This window comes from Prunus mume, linkage group LG2 (assembly GCF_029339155.1).
Source record: "Prunus mume cultivar Tortuosa linkage group LG2, ASM2933915v1, whole genome shotgun sequence".
Taxonomy (NCBI): domain Eukaryota; kingdom Viridiplantae; phylum Streptophyta; class Magnoliopsida; order Rosales; family Rosaceae; genus Prunus; species Prunus mume.
Window position 1 is genome coordinate 11,243,500 of NC_142699.1, and position 23,050 is coordinate 11,266,549.

The 23,050-nt window shown below is 37.4% G+C and overlaps 4 protein-coding genes across 4 annotated transcripts; 1 reads left to right on the forward strand and 3 right to left on the reverse strand.

Moving 5' to 3' along the window:
• Window positions 1–2,315: 2,315 nt before the first annotated feature.
• On the reverse strand, window positions 2,316–5,068 carry LOC103320360 (C2H2-like zinc finger protein). The gene is given in 3 exon segments (XM_089044940.1): window positions 2,316–2,676; window positions 3,437–4,887; window positions 4,890–5,068. Coding segments are annotated over 2 exon segments (1,236 nt in total). The 5' UTR covers window positions 4,969–5,068; the 3' UTR covers window positions 2,316–2,676; window positions 3,437–3,730.
• Window positions 5,069–7,873: 2,805 nt separating this feature from the next.
• LOC103320361 (uncharacterized) lies at window positions 7,874–10,409 on the forward strand. Its single transcript, XM_008222034.3, has 2 exons — window positions 7,874–9,135; window positions 9,559–10,409. Exons 1-2 carry the CDS (start codon window positions 8,211–8,213, stop codon window positions 10,050–10,052), a joined length of 1,419 nt encoding a protein of 472 aa, XP_008220256.2. The 5' UTR covers window positions 7,874–8,210; the 3' UTR covers window positions 10,053–10,409.
• Window positions 10,410–11,500: 1,091 nt separating this feature from the next.
• On the reverse strand, window positions 11,501–13,309 carry LOC103320362 (SUMO-conjugating enzyme SCE1-like). The gene is made up of 5 exons (XM_008222035.3): window positions 12,958–13,309; window positions 12,770–12,853; window positions 12,164–12,316; window positions 11,967–12,080; window positions 11,501–11,868 (listed from the first exon to the last, which is right to left on the reverse strand). The coding sequence occupies exons 1-5, from the start codon at window positions 13,024–13,026 to the stop codon at window positions 11,806–11,808; spliced, it is 483 nt and encodes a 160-aa protein (XP_008220257.2). The 5' UTR covers window positions 13,027–13,309; the 3' UTR covers window positions 11,501–11,805.
• Window positions 13,310–13,605: 296 nt separating this feature from the next.
• LCB1 (long-chain base1) lies at window positions 13,606–18,748 on the reverse strand. Its single transcript, XM_008222036.3, has 13 exons — window positions 18,465–18,748; window positions 17,791–17,991; window positions 17,596–17,690; window positions 17,121–17,212; window positions 16,675–16,768; window positions 16,514–16,586; window positions 16,243–16,375; window positions 15,537–15,711; window positions 15,126–15,266; window positions 14,941–15,036; window positions 14,608–14,749; window positions 14,293–14,420; window positions 13,606–14,204 (listed from the first exon to the last, which is right to left on the reverse strand). The coding sequence occupies exons 2-13, from the start codon at window positions 17,894–17,896 to the stop codon at window positions 14,028–14,030; spliced, it is 1,452 nt and encodes a 483-aa protein (XP_008220258.2). The 5' UTR covers window positions 17,897–17,991; window positions 18,465–18,748; the 3' UTR covers window positions 13,606–14,027.
• Between the last annotated feature and the right edge of the window lie 4,302 nt (window positions 18,749–23,050).

Below are 23,050 nucleotides of genomic sequence, written 5' to 3' on the forward strand. Positions count from 1 at the left end.
CTCAGGTTTTGTTTGTCAAACTTAAATAACTGGGCCATACTCATGTTGTTTTTGTATCTTTCTTCTTCACTATTTTTTTTTTTTTTCACTTTTTAAAAAGTCTCTTTTAGTCTTGGTAGTTTATTATTTTTACTATTTTGATCCTTTTCGTTTTAATTTTGTCAATTTTTTTCCTTAAAGATTTCAATTTAAAGTAATTCAAGAACAATTCTCAATTTCTATCAAATTTTTTAAACTCTTTTTTTAGGCAAAAGTCACTTTTGGCCCATTGGCATCTAACATAAGTTTTAAAAAAAGCTTTTTCTTCTTCACTCTTTTTTTATATTCTAATTACTCTATCTAATATACGGAAATAAGATTGAACTCGGATGTAAAGGAGTGAACATACTATATCTTAACAAGCTTTCTATGTCTTCGCACGGTTCTTTTATTTAGAATCGATATTGAGAGAATGAGAAATCGAACTTAAAACCTCAAGATGCAGAGATAAATACCCTTAACTACTTTTAACTAAAAATTACTGTTTTTATTTTTATTTTTATGAAGGCTAAAAGATCCTTGTTCTTTTTTCTTCACGCTTGGTTTTGCTTTATGTTTTTTCCTTTTTCAACTTGTTTGTTGCCACTTGCGATTAAAAGTAACAATCAGGACCATGAAAGAGGTGGGCATAGAGGTCGGTGATGGACATAGACAGATGGCAACATCAACAAGTGGAATTGTAGAAAATAGGAAAAAGATAGAGTTGATAACTATAAAATCAGTTCGGTTCAAGTTATTTCCCCCGAAGACCTGTCACTTGTTTTTTATATGGTAATGTTTCCTGTATTAATGATAATTGATGGATTATTAAAATTCCTTTTTTTTTAATTTCCAAAATACTGCCTCCACAAAAATTTGTTTTATAATATTATAGGCTAGCTAATGGCAGGGGCCACCTGAAAAGAAATGATTTTTAGATACGTGTCAGCTGTGCAGTGGGTTTGTGGATAATTATTGCTGGGTGGTCAAATTGAATATTGACTTCAACGCCATGAAAAAGGTTTGGGGTGCAATGGCACCGCCTTACCAAATAAAACAATAAAATATAATCGAACAGCAGTGGAATGAGGTATTCTCTGTCGCTCATTCATATCTCATATTTGGAGTTGGAGAAGGCACCACGACGCTTTGCCAAATTCCAACCTGTAGACCTCCTTTTTATTTATTTTTATTTCAAGTTTTAGATACTGAAGTTTTCTCGAAAAGCAAAGGGGATCTAGTCAATTAGAAAATAGTCTTAACTTGCAGAATAGTGATTTCAGATTCGAATTTCTATAACTTATTGATAGTGTGTGCAAAAAACTTATCTCTCCATATAATTTAGACTATGCCATATATATATATATTAAAAAGTCTTCTTAAAAAATAAAAGATTTTAATAAATAAATAAATAAATATTTTGTTTGGGTTGTTCTAGGCCCTATTGTAGAAGCCCATAGAGTGCGACGAATCTTAACCGTTGAAATGGGCCATACGCAAGTGCCCCACCACCAGCTGAGAACAAAATTGGATTATTGTGTCATTAGGAAAAAAAACAAATTAAATATAAAGATATCATGGCCCATGGGACATGGGACGATGTTTTTTCTTGGACACCCGCCATACAACCAACGGAGGACGAGGTTCCATGGGATGCCGAAGTTAATTTTATAAGATGAAATGACATTTCATTTCCTTGCATCCATCCATTCATTCATTATCGCTTTCGTTTTGGTGGTTGGAAAAGCAGAGCAAACGACGAGAAACATGGAAAACTTCAAGTTTAAGCTTTGGCCTAAATGGACATCAAGACGCATATGTTATTTTTTACAATCTTCTTCTTATTTTAAATTCTATTTTTTTGGCTGTCGACAAGTTGTTGGCATTTAGAAATGAAACTCATCGGGCGACGTGGACAAGTTTGCCTACTTTTTATTTATTTTTTATTTGAGAGAGATTGTATATATAGTGGGACGTGGGGCTCGCCAACTCGGGGGATTCAGACTTCAGTCGGCAGCAAAGAAACTAATGGGAAAAAAACAAGGGATATTGCCTTCCTTCACAAAACAATAATAACATGAAAACACCATAAAATATTATTTAAATAATAAGTAAATGATTGTAATAGTTGTTGTCTCGTTGGGGTTTCTTCAGGTTGTCTCTGCCTGCATATCAGTTTCTGTCATGGACAGGAATATCTTGCGTGTCATTTAAGCATATCATAATCATACTTACAACTATTCTAACATTCAATCACTAACAAAATTAACAAAAAAATGCACATTTGCGCCAAAGAGTTTATGCGTTCATGGGGAGCATGACCTTTGTATTATTATTATTCCAAATGAAATGGCTACTAATTACAGAGTCAATTTACAACACAAACTATAGTATCGAAAATCTTTACGCTTGTTCCAAATAAATTGCTGATTAACTCATCTGACCTCTGTATTAGGAACCAGAAGCTTATATGGCCAGAAACCTCCACCAGGCTGATAAGGCCTTCTGCTACTCAGGAATGATGAATACCTGTAAAGAAGATTCATAGAAAGCCAACTGCAACCCCAACATTGGCGCCCGTTGCGCCTATCTACGATCACCAAGCCTTCATGATGATAGAATTCCATGACATTGTTTTGGCACACCACACAATTAATGCTGGGTGAACCAAATTGTAGGAAGGAACTATCAGTGTTTGCATATCAGTATCAAAATTTCATACTTGAAATATAGAAATGCCATTTGGCTGCTACACTAGAGTTGCCCCTAACAACAAAAACAAGTTAAAACTCAAACTATATAGATGTAGGGTCTTTCAATCTATAATGTTGAGTGAAGCTTCTACGAAGAGAAAGTAATTGTTGTATATGCATGTAGGCTCTTACAAAGTATACGATCTATCAAAGCGTAATGTGATTAGGTATCCAATTTCTGTCCCAGCAAAATTATAATAATTCCAGGTTTTAGTTATTACAACAATTGTATGTATGTACTTCCAAGTGATTCCAGATATGGAGAAGGAACAACATTTGAAACCTGTACATACAAAGCATTTGACAACATCATCCCAACAATATTTATCTTTATCTAATTAGCAAAAGAAACTTCAGTGAAAAAAAAAAAAAACCTTTGGGATTGAGGGGAAATGGAAATGCCTGCAGTTGGTAAAATGCAACTGATCAACCATCTATTGCAATTGTATATTTCTACGTATACATAACCCACAAAATGGCATGTCTAAGAATAAGCATGATTCAAAAGCTCAAACAACAAAAGAAATGCAATGTTATAATAAACATAGATAGCTAATTGTGATAGAATTTAGTTAGTGGATTACTAATTGTTAGGGCAGAACCATAAGCAGTAGTATTCATTTCATACTAAGCTAAAGGAAATGTAAACGAAAGAAATTTGGAACCTTCAAATTGTGTATGATGAAGAAGGAAATTCTGGCCATACATATCCTGTGAATTCTTAAATGGAGAAACTATAAACACTTTACATGGTGAAAAAAACCAAGTGCATCCTTGCCATGAATAACCAATTAGAATAGCCATTCCTTCCTCATCTCCTTGTATATTCCTATACACCCCCAATGCATATTTGCTCAACCTCAGAAAAAAACTAAACCAGTGCCACAATTGAATCAAAATGGCCTCAAAGTATCAGTTCAATCACATGCCTGATCCAACAACCAACTAAGTTTGCCATATCAAAAAAATCCATCTTCCTCATCCTCACTATCCAGCAAATAGTCCTCACTATCTCCACTATCCCTATCGTCTTCCACCCAATCTCCTTCTTCCAATTCCCCTTCCGAAAACGCCGAAATCCTCATTCCACTAGACGGGGACCTAGTAACAACAAGTTCATCAACCACATTGTCCAATTCACTGCCACCATCGAAAACTGAATGCGAAAACAACCCATCACCCTTATCATCATCATCCTCATCAAAGAACTCACTTCTCCTCCTTTTGGGTACCAAATCCTTCTCTGAAACCTCCCCATTTTCGACCCCAATCCAAGGCATCCAAACATCCGCGTGCCTTCCCAAAGCTCCGTCAAAATCCCCCACCACCACAGTCCCCAAGTTGGCCTCTCTAGCCTTCCTCAACATCTCCGAAAAATCTGAATCGTCCGAAACCAAGAACAACCAGTCAATCCCACGGCTCATAGAATGCTGCATTTGCCTCTTCAATGCCCAATCAGCAGCCTGAGGCTTGTCCTCCACAGTCTTCACAAAAACACCCGCTCTTCTTAACTCCGAGGCCAACCCATACCCGACCTTGGGCTTGATCAAAGACCTCGCAGCCTCATTGTACTTGTGGTTCCCAGATACAAACCTCTCCTTAAAACGCTGCCGTTTCTTCCCTTTCAGAGACCTCATTCGATTCAGCTTCTTCTGTCTCTCCCTCTCGTGCAGCTGCTTGAAGTGCTTTTTCAAATCCAAATTGGACTTGCACTTTCGACCACATACTCCACAAATGTAAGGCTCAGAAGGAACGACTAAACCCTTGCGCTCCAATATGTCTAATTGTTTGCGCTCGCGGCGTTGTTCGATGACCCACTGAGGCAAATGATCGAACGCGTGACGGTTGGCGTACGCTGACGACTCTACGACCTCACCGAAGCGCTGGGCCACCTGTTTCAGGGCCATTGCTGCCTGGTACGGCGGCCCGCGAGGGGGTTTGTTGTCCAAGTCCCATAAGATCACCACCTTCTTCTGCTTCGGCGTGTATATGCCTTGCTTGTTCTGCACCATGTCAATTTCGGAGTTTGCTGCTGCCTTGATAGCAACATAGCTCCGAGTCCTTATGCTTAAGGTGGTGATGGGTTGGGGTTGAAACGAGCGTTTTGAGTTGAAGAAGGAGAGCGGGAGGAATGGAGGGAAATTAGAGGGAAGGGTTTATAGGGGAAGGTGTGTATTGGGTTGCAGAGGAGGTTCATGGTTCATTTATGGCGGTCACTCTGTCACTGTAAGTGAGAGCGCGCCTTCGTCTTGTTGCTTGGTTATTTTGGTTGCTTTCTGCAACTCTGTTATCCGTTTGGGATATTACATGGGTATATCCGAATTGATCCATTGGGATTTCAACAATGGGCCTTCTTGACAATTTTAGTCTGAAAAATTAAGCGCACAGTTATATGAAATGGGCTTTCTTAGTTGCCAATGTTAACCGTGAGGCTAATAGTGATGTGTTATAACGAGGGTTTATAGTGAAGGATTCCTTAATAGCCGTTTAATAAATAAAAACGTTATGATTAGATGGCTGAATTGAACTCCTTTATACACTCATATTTGAAATTTCATTTAGCATTGTACAATTCTTTAAGACGAAATGCGTTCGAAAAATTTCGCTTTTTAACTCAATTTTCTTAACATTAATCCTATTTATTGACTGACAAATTATAGTAGTTGTCGACAATTTCCCTTTTACTCATTGATCATGAATCTAGTGGTTTTTGCTAAAAATGTTTACTCATTATATGATGATGTAGTTTTGACGTCTAGTGGAATGTCATTTGGTTTGGTTTCCCGAGTCCTAGATTATCCTCCTAAGAAACCCTAGCCAATCATAGCTAGTGGCAACTCTGTCTGTGAGAAGAGAGACAAATGAAATGGATGAGCTCTTACTTAGATGGTTTTGCTTGGAAATGTTGTGCCATGAAAAGGCTTTACTATTTTCAGGTCATTATCCTCAATGGTGGCTTTCATTCTTTTTCTTGCTCTTTATCAGTATACACTTTCTCTTTTCCTTTTTTGAAAGGTTCTTTTGCCATTTTCAAGCTCAGAAAAGAAGAAGAAGAGAGAATTGCTTCATATCGTCCATAACAATCTTTCCATCACAAATTACTTTATTTTATGTGTTTAAATGGTTTATACAGAACTTATTTTGAACATGGGTTTTTGTAATTTCTCTTAGTACAAGTGATAGCGAAGGGGGGGTTTATATACAAATAATCATGGGGTGTCTTGAGGTTTCGAATCTCTGTCCACATGAGTGGAAATGAAAGAACTCAACCAACTGAGCTATATCCCAATAGTAAGTTTTGTCATCCAAATAAAGATTTATTATAAAATTATAGACTCGAATATGTATAATTTGGTGAGTCCTTCAAGATTGTTCTACGGGCAGTAAGGATATCCTTGATTATTTCCTCCTTGATTCATGGCAGTTTTCTTCAGAATTATTATTAATACAGTCTTTATCCTCAACGATTACCAGCCCCCAAAAGCAAGGCAATTATATAATATAATTGAGATGATTAGTCACAAGATGATAACTAATTATTTATTATGTCTCTTATTTAAATTTTGCCGATGAATGATAAGGAATTAAGTGAACAACTTTGGTGGGTCTTCTGTAGTTGAGTAGCTACCAATCCCGGTTTGCATTAACATACCTGAATAATGAAATTAGCTAGTACGGTCCCAATACTTAATTATGTAGACCCCAAAGCTTGGTTTTATAGTAAGTAAAGATAAAATCCTGTTTAGTACCAAGCAAATATATATCAAGAAAAGTTTTTTTAAGTCTTTAGTTAGAAGCTTTGCATGTTACTAACTTTCACTTTAGCTTTCATCCTTAAAACTTGAATCTCTTCCTTTTGGCTTGGAATGGCAGCAGCAGCTGTTAGAGTCACCTCACCACATCAAGATCAAAGCAAGGATTTTGGTTTGAATTTTCAAACGTCCCTTTTGAGACAATTATAATAAAATATGGTAGTAAGTGGGCAGCTGATGATGTACTAGTGTAGTAGTGTGCCATCGACATTGCACATAAAAGTTTTAGTGGTTTTGAATGGAAGAATTAGGGTTATCTCCATGAATATATTTAGTTGACCACCATTAAAGAAAGAAAGGAAGGAGGGTCACTACTATAAATACAGTTTAGTGCTATGCATGTTGAATGCACCACCACCATCTATTCCACCCAGTACCAGTATGCTTGACCAAAACACTAGCTAGATAAAACCCAAATGAGACAAATAAACTATATTATAACTTTACGTTTGGATGTGAAATTTATAAATATTTACCCGTAAATTCATTTCTCTTATTCAAATGCGGAGTAAAAGTTCATTTCTTGTCATCCCTTTTCCCATATAGTGTATCTCCTAAGGTAGAAAGGAAATTAATGAGTGGATTTGGTTCCAAAACAGAGTAGATAGTACTACATAATCCAACCATGGAAAAATATTTCATGAAAATTGAGACCTACCATATTTTTGAGTCCAATCACTGTAACAAAGAAAAAAAGGTTTGATTTCCATAGATTACCTTCACCTATATCCCTGATCTTACGGCCTCTGTCTGTTCTTGTAATCTCAAATCACCTTTTGGCATTGTGGTTGAAGCCTTTTTAAGATGACTTACTGACTTTTCATTTTGCGGATAAGCATACTTAGCTCCCATAAGCATAAAGGTAGCAAAATGAAACTAACTGCCATTCGACAAGTAACTACCAACTGCTATAAAATTCTGCAGTTTCTTTCACCTTTTTGTAATTTTATTTTATTTTAACATCCCCCATCCCTGCATCATGCATGCACCCAAAACCTCTCAATGTCCCCTCTCATTATCCGAATACCAGACAAGAAAAAAATAGCCCAAAAGAAAAGAATATTTACCCTCTCAGTAATTTTTTTTTTTTATTTTTTGACCTTTTGGCTTTCTAGAAGTGCATGCCAAATAAAAACACAAAACATATCCTGATTCTTAAGCATCCCTCTGTCTCTACCTCTTTTGAGTAAAAAAAAGAAAAACCATAATGAATAAAAAATCAACGCGTTTTTTTTTTAATGACGAAAGACTGTCGGTTCTCATAAATTAATTAAAGAAATTAAAAGTCTCTGCCCTTGAAAAACGTTGAGCCCATCTATCAGGACAGGACTCACATAAGATGTGCCATGCCACAATTTGCCTTTGCCATTGCCATTGCCATGTTTTAATGTTTTCTCTTTCTTCTTATTATCATGTGCCTCTGTTTTGTTTGCTTAGAGTCTTAGACCACCCTCTTCCTTCCTGCCTTTCTTGAACCAGTCCTAGTCCACGCCTGCCTTTCTGGGTTTCTCCTTGTAATTTCTCTGCTCTTATCAGAACCAACCTTTGCCTTTTCTTTTCATTTTTTGATTCGTTTCACAAAAAAGAACATAACTTTGATTAGCCCATTTGGGTGGAGATTCAAAAGATGTTTGGATTGGTACATGGTGTGGTGGTGCTGGTGTGCATACCAATTGTTGCAGTCATTGTTGGTCTCGTTTCATGGCGATGGAATTGTTACAGGAAAAATAGACAAAGTGTTGGTGGCAGAACGGAAAATACTAGACCTGAGGGCTTGCAAGCTGGGATTGCAAAGCTTCATCATCATCAGCCAGCTGGTTTAGAAAGCAAGAGACCAACAGGAAACGATTACTATCGACGTGGGGTTTCAGGGAAGCCTCTGTTTAGTTGGGCTAATCATCCAACGTCCATCACTGATGCTGTAGAAAATGGATGGTCTCGATTCGCTTTCACAAGTTTCATGTCATCCCCTTCAACAAAATCAAGGCTTTTGGGTTTGTGCGCGGTTGGTGATCAGAGAATAAGGGAGACAGAGCCGGAGATAAGCTGGGAAGTGTGTCAAGGTTCAGCTGATTTCATGCAGAAGATTAGGCTAAATTCTGGGTTGAAAAAGGTGTTGAATTTAGGCAGTTCTAATTCTACGGCTGCTGCCTCTGTGATCAGGACAGCTCTGCCTTTGCCAGGCCCTGCCTTGGGAAACAACTCTTTCCCGCAAGAAACTTATTTTGAGATCACAATTTTGTATTCTCGTGGGGATGAATTGAGCGAGTCAAATGGGAAGGTGAAGGAAGGTGAGAAGACTAAACTCATTCAAGAGACTAAAGAAGAAAACCCAGGTTCAGATTCTTTGGTTCATGTCACTAGCAGTCAAAGAATCAGCAGAATTGAGGAATTGAAGCTTAGTGTTAAAGAGGATCATCATAATCATGGCAAAGGTGAGGCTATTTTGTTGTCAGTTGGGCTCACTGTAGGAGGCTCTCTTCCTCTCAAACTTCCAGGCAGCTACCCCGGAAGCATCGGATTCGGCTCCAATGGTTCAGTCCATCTTGATGGTAATTTAAATTTCCCTTATCTCTTGCATTGAATTTTACCCAAGATGATGATGATGAACAGATGACACTGTGTTCTTTGCAATGTGCATTGTCTCTGGACAGCTGAGTATGATAGTTTTCTAGTTTTGGGTTTATTTTGGCCCAAAAAGAAACAAAAGAGAGAGTGGCAAACCACCAAAATGAAATAAATCTCTCACCTAAAGAATCTCTGACAGCACAGCAGGATGTCATGGATTATAATGGAAATTAATGTTAGTATGGACCCAGTGCATGGTGCCATCCTTGGTTGTATCTGAAGTAGGTTTGGAGTTGTTGATAAAACTTTTAACCAAAAAAATAAAAGGTAGAATATTAGTAGGTGTAGTTTACTCCTATTTTTATGAACATTACAATTACTTTTAACATGGGTTCTTTTTCTTTCAGGGATTAAACTTGTCTTTGAATCAGAAAAAGCAACATGGGGAAGAACAGACAAAGTTATTGGGTGTGGGTTTGATCCTAGACAAAAGAAAGTATACTTCACTGTAGAATCAGAGCTGGTCCATGTGATCCATTGCAAGTCAGAGGAATTTAGCACTCCCCTCTATCCAATTCTTGCAGCAAACACTGACATGACAGTCTTGGTCAATTTGGGACAAAGTGTCTTCAAGTATGCACCAGCCAATGCCCAAAGGACACCCAATCCTTGCTTTGTTGGCCCTCTTGTGAGATCCTCAGCTGCTGCTTTTTATGAAGACAGCATGGAGCTCTTCTCAATGGAAAGAATTGACTCTCAGTGGCTCAACAGATGTACAACCAAAGGCAGCCAAAACCCAAGTGCTGCAAACCATGAACTGGAGTTTGATGAGGAATCTGAGGCTGATTTATTTGAGATTGTCCTGGAGAGTTGTGGTAGATCCCCACACATAGTATCATAGAAACAAAGATATATACATACAAATATCACTAACCAGTGCCAGAAGTATCAGCAAGGATAGATTTTTTCCTCTGATTTTGGCAATCGGCTATATGCAATGCTTGTGGGAGCGAGATGGATTTGCTGTCCTGTCTGTGATTTACATCTGTAGATTCTGCGTTAGCTTGCTCGTCATGAAAATATATAGATAGAAATAGGTTCATACACCGAAAATCTTATTATTTTTTTCTCTCCTTTGGATTTTGTTGTTCTGTATCTTTTTGCTTTCTGCAGGAGAACATTTTCTTTTCTTCCCCTTTGTATATATAATATATTCCAAAACTCAATCTTTTATTCAAGTTGTAACTGAGCTTTGATACGCCTTGGATTGTATTACAGAAGCCACATGATATTCATTGGCAATCACTTGTACATCAATCAATGGTTGGAATTTGCTTGATAATAAAAAAGTTTCACATTGACATTGCCATGCTTTCTGCAAAACCAGTCAGCTCGATTCCTAAACCCTGACAGGAATTTACATGTTGGGTTGCATACTCATTGATTGTAAGATCAACTTGCCCACAAGACAGAAACAAAATTAAAGAAATCATGGCAGACTACGTGCAAATTTAGTGACATTGACAGGGGGTTGAAATGGATGCCTGATGATTCTTAAGGATGTTCAAATGCTCGACAAAAGTGCGAGTGAGAGAATTCGATAAAATAAAAAATGTGCAAGTGAGAGAAAGGACATGAGATAGGAAGGAGGTGGGGCTTGGAGTGCATTGTAGACTTGCTGCAACGTAGCTGACAATTTGATGAATGAGGTTGACAGAAGTGGGGAAAGAAACAAAAGAAATGAATTTTATGAAACAGGACCAATAAAATTTCTCTAGAAAAGAGTATGAATAAAAAGTCCAAATCCCATTTCTGTTGATCAAGTCAGTTGACTAAGGCCAGATTGATTTATGTCAGTTGACCAAGGGCAGATGTGATCCATTCAAGTTCGTTATTCTCTCCTCTACATTAGAGTAGTTACTATCGATTGTATAAAATAATAAGAGTAGTTACTATCGATTTTATAAAATAAAATTAAAAACTGGTGTGCTCCAATTGTAACAGTAATTTGGGCTTCTTGCCGAGTCTTCTTCAAGAAGTGAGATCATAGCATACACTCATGGCACATATGACACTCAACTTGTGCTTTCTTAAGGTAAATCTACCTAAACAGCAAAGTGAAAATCCCTCTGTTTTCTTATTCAAATGAATGACATTCAAAGGAATTGGATTGCATTACGCATTCAAAGGAATTGGATCGCATTATGCATTCCATTCCAATCTTTGCTCACAGAAAGAGGCCACAAACCCATTCCCCCTGTTCTGATTCGAAAACTCCGCCGAATATGATTTTCCAAATAACAATGGCAACAATAAACAATCATCAGAAGGACATTAGTCAATATCATCGCTACATCAAAAACTGAGTTTTGAAGTTTTAAGGTGCATAAGAGCTTCAACTGTCCACGAATTTTTTTTGTTCTTTCACATATTACAATGAGGAATAACCATGCTACATACGATGGCAGCACGTCCACTGCCAAAACAGCAACGACCATAAATATTTATATTAAAAAAACTATCAAGTGATATTTGCAAATTGCAAGTCAACTGAGAACCCACTTATAAGGTTGATCAAGTCTTGCAGAGAGCGGTGGGCATGAATTTCTTGAACTAATCAATGAGTGGATAATCATATATAGTAAAAGCACACATCAAAGAACAGGTGGATATTGCTTTGCCTGCTGCCGCACTCTTCGCTTGTACTCAGCCGGTTCCTGCACATTGGGATCAAATTGCTCAAACATAGGTCAAGTTTCACAAGCTGTCACAACAGAGAATAAGCGGCAACTAGAATTCAATGTGAAGTATAAACCTGGATGAAGAGCTGATAACCATCAGTTTGTGCTGGATCAGCAGGGTTGGGTTGATCTAGCAAATCCTGAATGCCTACTAGGATTTGCTTCACTGTAATGGCTGGCCTCCACCCCTGAAAAATATGTTTCACACTAAAATGAATTCACCAACTACCACAATCTCCATCGACTGGTTAGAGCAGTGCTGATTACTTACACTGTCCTCGTTGAGAATCGAAAGGCAAACAGTTCCAGAAGGATAGACATTGGGGTGGAAAAAACCCTGTGGGAACTTGCACTTGGGGGGCTTGCTGGGGTAATCCTCACTGAAGTGAAGTGTAAGTGGAAAGTAGCCACCTTCCCAATCAGTCTGCAATAGCAACAAGATCAATACCAAAACAAAAAACAAAAATAAAAAAGATATTAAGAAAATTTCTGATATGAATGTTACACCAGCAACCAGTAACCACTATTATGAAAATAAACTTTCCCAACGTCAGTCTCTATGAAGCAAAAGATGTGAACTTATCTTCGGTAGAATGTGTTCAATAAGTTGCTATAATTAAATTAACACTCCTCCCACCTCCAGTATTCATTCAATTATTATTAGACCCTCTTATATAGTTTTCAGATACTCTACTAGAATAAGTAGAATAAAATCTCTGACGGCTTTGATCATACGTATCAGAAAACCCATAAAATTTGAAACCTGATCTAATGTAACACAACAAATTCTAAATTAAAATCTCAAAAGGCCCCAACTTTAGCTATATCTTTGATTGTCCTGCAAAATTCTCAGAGGAAATAGAAGAAGAGGACTCACAGAGCTCTTGCCAGGGATGATGCACTGCCAGATCATCAAATTGATGGCGCCATCTGGACCAGTCTCTGGCTTCGCCACAAAGCCCTAATTTTAAAGCATAAAAAAAGGGTAAGGCGTTGAAATTGAAATTTTAAAATAATTTGATAAGAATAAAAATGGAAAATTAGGTGATGGTTGTAAGTACGGACATGGGGGTGATTCTTACGCCAGGCTTTTCGCTCCTCGGCGAGACGACCGCGCGCGATCCCTCCGGACATTCTCTCTCTTTCTCTCTCTGTGTTGTGTTGTGTGTGTGGAGCGAGGAAGAAGCAAACAAGACCTGTTCTGTTCTGGCTAGGAAACAATCAATCAAATGTAGTTTCTCTCTCTTTCTTCTACGTTGTCAAATTTCAATGATAATCCACGAAGTTATAGATTGAGTAAAGTACAACAATTCGAGAAACTTCCATGCGCCAGAGCAGTAAGACCCGTACCGTACCACCATAGAGTCATTCTTACGCGGATTCTGCTCCTTTTGTCGGTCCAAAAGCGCGGGTGTGTGGGATTTTTTTCTTTTAATTTTTATTTTCCTTTTAAAGTAAAACGAAAATACGCAGATGTGGGCTGGCCAAGTAAGAACATTATAATAATTTAGAATATTATTTTATCAAAAAAATAGGTTATAACTTATAGGTGATAGTCACTGTGCTATACTAGTTTGACCGTCACACTCAAGTAATTTTTCGGCTTCGTACCTCAGTTCATAAGACATCCGAGGGGAGTAAGAGGTAGGATATCAGGACATTCAATTCACGTGTAACAGAGTCCCAGATTTTAATTCCTTAAACACATTCGAATATCCAAAAGGTAGAATGATTTACCATTTCCTTCTTCTTTTTTGGTCAACCGATTACCATTTCCTTCATTCCCACTAAAAGGGTAAAGAATTCATAAGACAACACCAAGAACAACAAATGTACACGAGTGACATGAAAATTTCCACAGCATTGCGAACAAATAAAAAATGCACCTGTGTTCTAGACTGACTTTATGCTAATTTCGTTCACATGTCAAAAAAGGGACAAAAAACACTGCAATTTTAATTTAATCATATCTCTATCGCATAAATTATCCACACTCAAAAGGCCTTTCTTTGTTAGTCTGCATTACAAAACTATTCAACCATCGAAGGGCATCTTCACAAAGACACTGGGTGTGCTCCTGCATCCAGATCCTGTCCAAGTGCATGTGTGAGCGAGAGAAATCAGGCGTCCACCAGTCAAATATGATCCTTCAGCACCAAATCTGCAACCCTTTTTAGCGATTCTGATGCCTTGAGCAGATCAGATTCCAAATGGGCAGCAGAAACAAACAATCTAATTCCTACGGGCAGACGGCATTTATCAAGGGTCGACCTTTTGGAGGTCACCACAAAAATGGAATATTCCTTCAACAACTGCAGAACCACAACCATTGTGAATAAGAAATAAGAGTAGCAGAAATTTATGCAGCTAAGTGTAATTAAGATACAACCATTTACTTACACGGTCAGAAATATCTTCAAGGAGTTGTAGGTCACTCTTCACGGAACCTGTTGACTTCTCTAGTCTAAGAAAAACAATGGGTGATTCAGGATTGCTCGCTAATGAGAGGCCAAGTATACCTGACAAACCTGCACATCACAGCACATTTCTCAATCAAGAGCATCACAGTGTAAGGCAGGTGGTAAATGATCTACCAAAGTAACAGGGATGCCAAGGCAATTGATCATCGATGAGTAAACCACAGTGATGAAAACTATCCAGATAGGGAATACAAAGCAACAAACTATGCATGTGAAGAGGAGATCAAGAACAGACCTTTCCATAATACAGCAATGTTTTTCTTCAGCTTTGTTATCAGATCAGGGTTTTCCTCAAGGACATCAATGGCAGTAATGGCACCACTTGCAAGATATGGGGGCAAAGAAGCAGAAAAGACGTACCCAGAACTGCTCAATCGCTGCCAAAGACCATACCCCAAAATTTTATTGTTTTGGAGATTATGGAAGAGAAAAAAATTTAATAAAGTGTGTGTGTGTCTGCATGTACATACAAGTGTGGCATCTACCAGCACAATGATGATCTACTAACTGGTTAGTAGTATAAAATCCAGTAACCAAAATTCAGTTTCATAAATTTCAATGACCATACTTGGTGATCAGTGACTCTAGCACTTCCAGTGCAGAATCCTCCTTCTGTGGCTAATGCGTGTCCCATTGCAGCAGTAATAATATCAATTTTTTCTACCTGCAATATCACACCACCAGAAATCACAAACACATAACAGATCAACAGTTAAGGGAGATAGGAAAAAAAAAAGGATTTCTGAAAAATACCGGAACCCCACAGAATTCAGTGAGACCTCTTCCAGCTTTTCCAAGCACACCAAATGAGTTGCTCTCATCCAATACAACACGAAACCTGTATTTCTCCTTCAATTTAACAATCTCGTCCAAGGGGGCTATTTGGCCAGAATTCTGCAAATTTTAGATTAGAATAATAAATACATAAAAGTCAACATAATTCCAAATAGGAATCAGCATACTTATAATTGCACCAGCTACTTCAATTCTCAGGAAAACTCGAGACAAAATGCTAACATGCCAATGGCAACATTCATCGCTAAGAAGACACTTTGTTCAATTTCTAAAATAGCCCTTAATTTTAAATTGCATTTTCGTCTTGCCGCTAGTATAAAAACAATAATTAATTAAATGAAATTTGATACACTTAATGGACTGAGATACCTGGTACACAGCTTCAACCACGATGTAGCGCCGCAATTTCTTAGCCCGCTGATTCTTCAAAGTGATTTTCTCCAGAGTATTTCTTAAAGATTCCATGTCATTGTGCTTGAAGTACACAATTGTACTTCTAGAAAGATATAGACCATTTTGAATTCCCCAATGGACTCCTTCATCCCTAGAAAAGGAGAAACATAAACCGCTTTACATGTAAATTCATATTTAAACAGAAATTTTCAAGAAAGCTTTTTAGCAGCATAAGCTCCATGAATGCTAGGAGCAGGAAAGTACAGCACCAGAAAGTTCATACATACATAGTACTTCAAAAATATGAAAACAAAGCTTAAGTATATTGAACTCCATGTATCTAGACAAAGTCATACAATAAAAACCAGTGGGCATCATATTTCAATAAAAGTTCTTAAACCAAGCAAAGAAACAGAGGAAAACAAGTAATCAATGCAGGCTAGAGTAAAATCATAAAGTTCATGAGTAACTCTTCAGTAATTTTAGCGGCCTTAATCTTGAACCATAATAACAATTAAAAGATTCAAGCATTTGCTTAAAGTATAACACATTTTCCATGTTATCCATATTTTTTACTTTCATGACAAACTCTTCAACTGAACAAAACAAGTTCTACAACACAAAAAAGAAAAAAAAAAGAGAGACTGGAATACTTAAAATGAACAATATTATGCATACTCACACAACAATAATATCTCCTTTCTTGCAAAATGCGGGAATTGCACTGAACATGGTAGACAGTCCATACGAATAGACAATTGAGTCAGGAGTTCCCAAAAACTTTGCTATTCTTGCCTCACAATCAAGGTGAACATCTGATACAAAATAAAATGAAATAAAAATTATAAAATAGACTGCGAGTTGTCTACCTTTAAAAAAAAGAAGACTAATATTAAATATATGAAAAGAAAAAAAAAACATCAATACTTTATCTCATGGTAATTGAGGCATACCAATTGTTCCATAAAACCCACGAGGACCACAGGAACCAACACCATATTTCTCCAATGCAGAGGTACATGACTCCTGAGATTAGACACTGCTATAAATGCTCTATTTAAGCAATTATTCATGAAGAAAAAGTATATCAGTAATTTGAAAAGCTATCCCTTACAAGTAATTTCTCATGTCCTATCAATCCAAGATAATTTGCTGCAGCAAAGTTCACGACTTCTTTACCATTGATTATTGCATGTGGCCCTGCAGCACTGAAAAAATTCCACTCATTAGCAGAAATCTTTAGAACAATGAAGACATTGTTCAATTTTCACCCAAAACCTTAGAATATGACTTGTAGGAAATCCACTAAAATGCTTTGCTTACACAAGGAACACCAAAACTTCCTCACATGGGAAAAAAATTATTAGACACCAGGATAAAATATGTAGAAAAAGATCCAGGACCATTTTGTGTGGGAAAAACACACACTATTGTTAAAGGAACTCATCTCACTCTATCTTCAAGAAATTTGGAAAAAGGTACATACAAATCAAAGCATATATTTTGACCACAAAAATATGGAGATCATTTTATGACGAGATTAGGACTAATCTCACTCACCTTTCCAGCACTGGGGGTTCATACTGCATCTCTTCAGTGATAGGAGGAATAAGAGATTCAGGAACCCATTCCTCACATAGCTCATCTATTTCCTACAGATATCAGATAGGTCAAGTTCAATTAAGAAACCAGGATACCCCTCAGATAAAAATCAGAAGCATACCATACTAAACCTTTTCAAGGGGAAGTTAAAATGTGACAAGCACAAAACATGTAAAGTGGCATCACTACAAATTCCATTCAATGAGACAAAAGGTTAACACTTAATCTGTCCGCACGCATATTTTTTTCATAAAAACCCCACTAGGGATATAATCTAGTCATAACAATGCCTCAGCACTTCTCCCATCCTTACTTTGTTAAGTAACTAAGAAACTGAAACCATACATTTGGAAAATTGAAAAATAAAATAAGGGGTGCAGGCAAAGAGATAACTATTCAAGGAGACAATAGGGTTGCAATCTCTCATACAAACCTTCTCTGTTAAAGGCCGCTTGGGTGGTTTGTAACTTTTCTGGGAAAGTAGAAAAACAATGACTAAGAAAAGAAGAACTTCTACAAATAAATGTCCTGCAAGAAAAAGGCCAAATAAACAAAACTTTGTTCAGCACAAACATTATTTTTCGTTGGTAAGCAATAAGCAGTTATTAGGATCTGGAGAAGCTAGTACCGCCAATAGGAACTCCAAAAACAATAGCTCGAGAAGAGGGAGCATCCAAAGTCGCTGTCACCCAATCTAAAGTAGCATTCACTATGTTCAGAAAACTTGATGCCATTTTACTCGATATCTCAATTCAATTAGCAAAGAGGCTTCAAGCATCACTTGTGTAGAAACTCATGCACTTCCATAGGCAGCAGAGAGACCTTTTCCCTGCAGTGAATACCGTTATTCACTAATTACTTATTCAGTAACAAAAACTTACAGAATCACAAGGTCATTCCACAATTGTATTGTACAATAGTTCAGCTCACTAAGATGAGGCAAGCCACAACAAGAGTTCTTCAAAGTAAGCCCATCAAGCTTTCCAATTATTATGAGCTAAAACTAGTAGAGTAGATTCGAAATTCTGCATGCAAATCTATTCTGCACACACACACACACACACACACACACACACACACACACACACATATATATACACACATATATATACACATATATATATATCGTAATATCGTCCAAAAGACTCGCAGGAAAGCATGGTGATTTATCAATGAGATCCAAAAGCTAACAAAACCCTAAAGTCACTTGCCTCCAAAAAGAAATTAACCAAAAATTCGATTCTTCATCGTTATAAGTATAAGATAAATACAGAGAGACAGTGAGGAGACGACTGAAAGTACCTGACAATTGAGAGGGCGGAGATGGCAGGAGTTGAGGGCGACGCTGCAACGGAGCAAACGGAAGAGGATTGTGATTCTTCTTCCCGGCCCTTCGCTTCTCTCAGATTCAGATGAAAATGAGGGACAGGGTCAACCACGTTGATTTTTCGTCTGGCAGACAAATTTTAATTTTAATTTTTTCTAAATTATTATTATAGTTTTTGGCAGACAATTAAATATTTTTTTTAAAAGGACAGTGTTATTTCATCGTATACATGGTACGTCTATAAATATAAAGATGCCACTCCACCATGGTCCTCGTAAACTTAATAAAAAAAAGTGAGGTCCATATCATGTGAATGAAAGTGCTGTGACACTAAATTATTCCTAATAAAATCCAACATCATAATGTTGGTCTTTTCTTTCCATTCATGTTGGTAAGCAGGGTGATATAGGGTGCTATTAGAGGCGAAGTTAGTGATTTGAAATGAGAATGGGGTTGAATGTAGGAATTTACAAGGAATTTGGGATGCGGGCAAGTCATTGAGGGTGAGCTCTATGACTTGTACAAAAATGAAACATGAAATTGCAATTGTATGGGTGTATGATTACTATTTTGAAGTGTCAAACAAGAATTCCCTTCGTAAAAATGAAAGTGGACTATGTATTGTTGCTTATATAATTCATGACCCAGTATATATCTTTAACAGTTTCACATATTGTTCGATTCAGTAAGGTCATTTTGATAGTATTTTTGGATAACCTTAGTGCTGAGGCCCAAAAATCTAAGAACTAGACCCGGGTTTATTTTTTGCCCAGTACAAATAAATTGATTGCAAACAAAACCCAATTGGGACAAAAGAGAAATTGTGGAACACACCTACATAAGCCATGGACCATGCGTCACGCACGCAAGCATACGCAAAAAGGCCAAAAATGCACTGGCTCTATAAATTCTTGTTCACTAACCTACCCGTTGCTATTTAGCCCGATCATAGCTTATTGCGGTACAATAAAGCTCAAGCACAAGCATGTTAAATAAACACGCGATGCCATTGTAATACCAAGTCATGCTACAAGTTTAAGTGGGTCCAAGCCACATAAATACCAGGGGTTTGCTAAGAAGGTTGTGGTATGAAATAGAACAAGCAATCACAAGGCCCATTAAGGGTTCGATGAACGAAAGTTGTAGGCCACTTAGGGGCATTAAAACTCAAACACGTTTCTCGGGCTCAAACACATGAGTTAGCATGAGATAGGGGGAAAGGTGATCCAATGCCTTAGGAGAACATCTAGTAGTCTACTATAACATTTAGACAAGCCCACATCGATAAAATGCCCCAATTAAATAAGCTATTTTCAGCAGCTTGACGAAAACCCATTAGACGCTGGAAATAATATGCTAATAACCCAATACTATACACACAAACCCAACCCAGCGACTTGTAAAAATCTGGCATTGTGCTTCACCCTTGTCAGAACTCCAAGATGGTCAAGGAGGAGACATGACAGATACCAAAGGAAATCCATGTATATAGGAAGAATACCCATTGGACAAGTAATTCTACCCATTTTATTTTCCTTTGTAAGCTCCATTTTGAAAATCATGAAGGAAAGCAGGTGGCGCCTTACCCTCATGGGGAGGTCTAGCCACACAAAATCCTTGGAACCCCAAATGGCTCCTTACCCATGCGCATTTGATAGGAAAATTTAACCAACTAAGATCGAATGGGAAGAAGCAAAGAAAAAGGAAGAAGGAGGTTAGATAAAATTATGGTTTTTGTGCCTATAAAATGGAGCTTCCTCTACCTAGTAACATCCATCATTCAAAGTCTGACCAAGCTTTGTTAAGCAACTGAAAATTTACTCAAGCCACCCAATCTTATTATTCGGTTGTTGTCTTCTTTCCCTAAGATATAAATCTTTCTAATTTTCCTCTGCCCCACTTGAAACTTTTGTTCTCTGTGAGAAACTTATGCTTCTCTCTCTCTCTCTCTCAAATTGCTAAACTTATGAAAGCTTAACTCCTATGCCACAAACTTCTCAAGCTAAGTCACTCATCAATTTATTATGTTTATTTGGCTATTGGTGAAAGGAACATAAAAGTGTTTTTATAAAATTTCATCAAACTTTTCAAAAACTCTTTTAGAGAGCCTGGTTCTTGAACTCAAGCACTGGGGGAATTTTGTTCGTTTTTCTTCTTATAGCAACCCAAGCCCATTTGTCAGGTTGCTTGAACAAAAAGACCACTACACTTAGCATGAAAAGTTATAAGTTTTTTTTTTTTTTTTTGGTTGCAGAAGTTATGAGTATTTTATGGGTTATAAAAACAGATTTTAGGCCTTTCAAGAATCAAGCATATTTATTTGCCGATGGTTAGGCTAATTTGATCCCCTTCTTGGATATGGAATACATGAACATGCTATCCACTCTCCTCGTTTTATATTCCAAGCCTGTATAAGGTGGATATGTTGGGCTGTTCCCGTTTAGTTGGTTTTGCCATTTGATATTTGGGCCTCCACAACACCAAAAAAGTTGGCCCAAAATGACCCTATGGAGAACAGATCGTCCACCAAGCCTAAACTGAAAATCTTTTGGGCAACTTTAGATCCATGCAGCCTCTGCCTTCTTTGTCCAGGCTTGGTGGAACCACCATTGCATGCTGAACCTCATTGGGGCAAAAGCCAGGACCTTGGCACCAATTAAAGTGATTAAACTTGAAAAGTCATGTCTTGAAGAAGATTTGAGGAGGACCAAAATTGCTATTGCCTTACCAAGAATTCCATCGGGGTCAGGCTCTTAATTGTTGGATTAAATTGGTCAGCCGTTGGATCAAATTAATTAATCTGATTTAATGATTAAGAGATATGACCTCACTTAAGAGTCATATATAAGACCCTCACTATAAAATGACTCATTGGCTTACAAATTAGAAGAGCACATTCCAGTTGTGCAATTTCTCTGTCCCACCGAAAGAAAAAGGAAAAAAAAGCAACAAATTTGCTTCACCAATCATTTAACATTTTAATGTGAATGGATACCAGTCAGTAAGGTGTGGGTTTGCCCAAAAAAGGTGTGGGTTTGCCCATCCTAACTCATAACATAATCCCAAAACCCACCTAAAGCCAGGCACAGTGCTCTAGTATTAAGACCATTTAGAAAGAAAAAAAACCCATCATGGAAGTACTAATTAAGACCAAATTTTGATGGAAGCTAATGATGAAAATTTTCAGAGCTTGCACATGCTGTGTCTGCTCCACTCTCAATGCTTTTTACACTCAGAGCTAGAATATGGAGATGCAGAGAGAGAGCTTTAGAGGCATAATATTGCAAAGTTTATCCAAGACAAGATATGATGGATTGCAAGCAACTGTTAAAAAGAAAGCACAATTAGATTGCATATTCACTTTGAAATAGACAAGAGGGCCACTTTAATAATTGTGCAATTTGGAATCATATCTCTCTCTCCTATGAAACCATAATTCAACAAATGTACTTAAACAACGTCACTGCTCACTGCTCAGTGACTAAGAAGTGGCTGATTGGACTGTAAGATAGTCCAAAATCTGTTTAATTATAGTACTAATCATTCTGCAAAACAAGATAGGATTGCTTGTGATGATGATCAATGAACAAAAGGGAAGAGAGAAAAAATTGGGGAGCTTGGGATCAAAAGGAGGTGTGGGAATAATGGTGTGATGTAAAGGTGGTGGAAGCATGTGATGCAAAGCTCCACACGGTAGAAAGCACAAGGAAAAGGGATGGGAATATAATAAAGAAACACACTGCAACATATGCAGCAGCAAGCGCCCTCTGTCTGAAGCATTGATGAAAAACTATTTAAAATAATAATAAATAAATAAAACCCAAAATCATGTGGTCTAATGAGAGCTTAGTATTGGGTTACAGTTATTTTTCATTTTTTATGAGCAGGGTATTTGGATGGCCCAAAGCTAAAATCTTTTCTTCAGCATTGCAGAAGAAAAGGAAAAGAAACATGCCTTACTTACTGGTCCAACTTTCGGATATCAAACTAAAATGAACCCAATAAAAAAACTCAAGTTGGTGCCTTGTTTAATACAGAATCATAAGAAACAAAATAGTGTACAGTGCAGCACACACAGTGCCATGGTGATTTGGTTGCAGGGAACACATCAGATACAGAGCTGTTTCCATATTGGCAGTTAATTTAAATGGAAAAGGTTTAAGCTTTTGTTGCCTCAAATTCCAGCTTTAGTAGTCAAAGTGTCATCATTCAATAAAGCAAATGTTGTTTAAAACTTCAAATTCCTTAAAGGTGATTTGGTTAAGCCTAACATTAATTTCTTGATGTCAATGAAGATCATCTTGCAGGTACATAAATATTGAGATTATGATAACTACACAGTTAATCAACAAACTTAAGCCTTCCACAACAAACAAACAAATGAAATACAATATAGATATAAAGTGGGGCCTCATTCTAGTTGCTTGGTCTGCATCCAAGCTAACGGTCGAATTCAGAAAATTCAATAGATGGGAAGTTAGGTTTGGAACAGAGAGGAAGCTTGGTGTTGGTGATCATTTTTTCAGCTTTCCCTTTCCTTTGCTTCCCTTCATTCTGAATA

Bases quoted from the DNA above. Each gene is read 5' to 3' on its own strand.
- LOC103320361 (XM_008222034.3), top strand. From the start codon at position 8,211: ATGTTTGGATTGGTACATGGTGTGGTGGTGCTGGTGTGCATACCAATT. The intron at 9,136-9,558 runs GTAATTTAAATT...TTTTTCTTTCAG, and splicing joins TGGTTCAGTCCATCTTGATG to GGATTAAACTTGTCTTTGAA.
- LOC103320362 (XM_008222035.3), bottom strand. From the start codon at position 13,026: ATGTCCGGAGGGATCGCGCGCGGTCGTCTCGCCGAGGAGCGAAAAGCC. The intron at 12,854-12,957 runs GTCCGTACTTAC...CTTTAAAATTAG, and splicing joins GGCGTAAGAATCACCCCCAT to GGCTTTGTGGCGAAGCCAGA. The intron at 11,869-11,966 runs GTTTATACTTCA...CCCAATGTGCAG, and splicing joins GTTATCAGCTCTTCATCCAG to GAACCGGCTGAGTACAAGCG.
- LCB1 (XM_008222036.3), bottom strand. From the start codon at position 17,896: ATGGCATCAAGTTTTCTGAACATAGTGAATGCTACTTTAGATTGGGTG. The intron at 14,750-14,940 runs GTATGGTCATTG...GGTCTTTGGCAG, and splicing joins CTAGAGTCACTGATCACCAA to CGATTGAGCAGTTCTGGGTA. The intron at 14,205-14,292 runs GTAAGTAAATGG...GTGGTTCTGCAG, and splicing joins TTGAAGATATTTCTGACCGT to TTGTTGAAGGAATATTCCAT.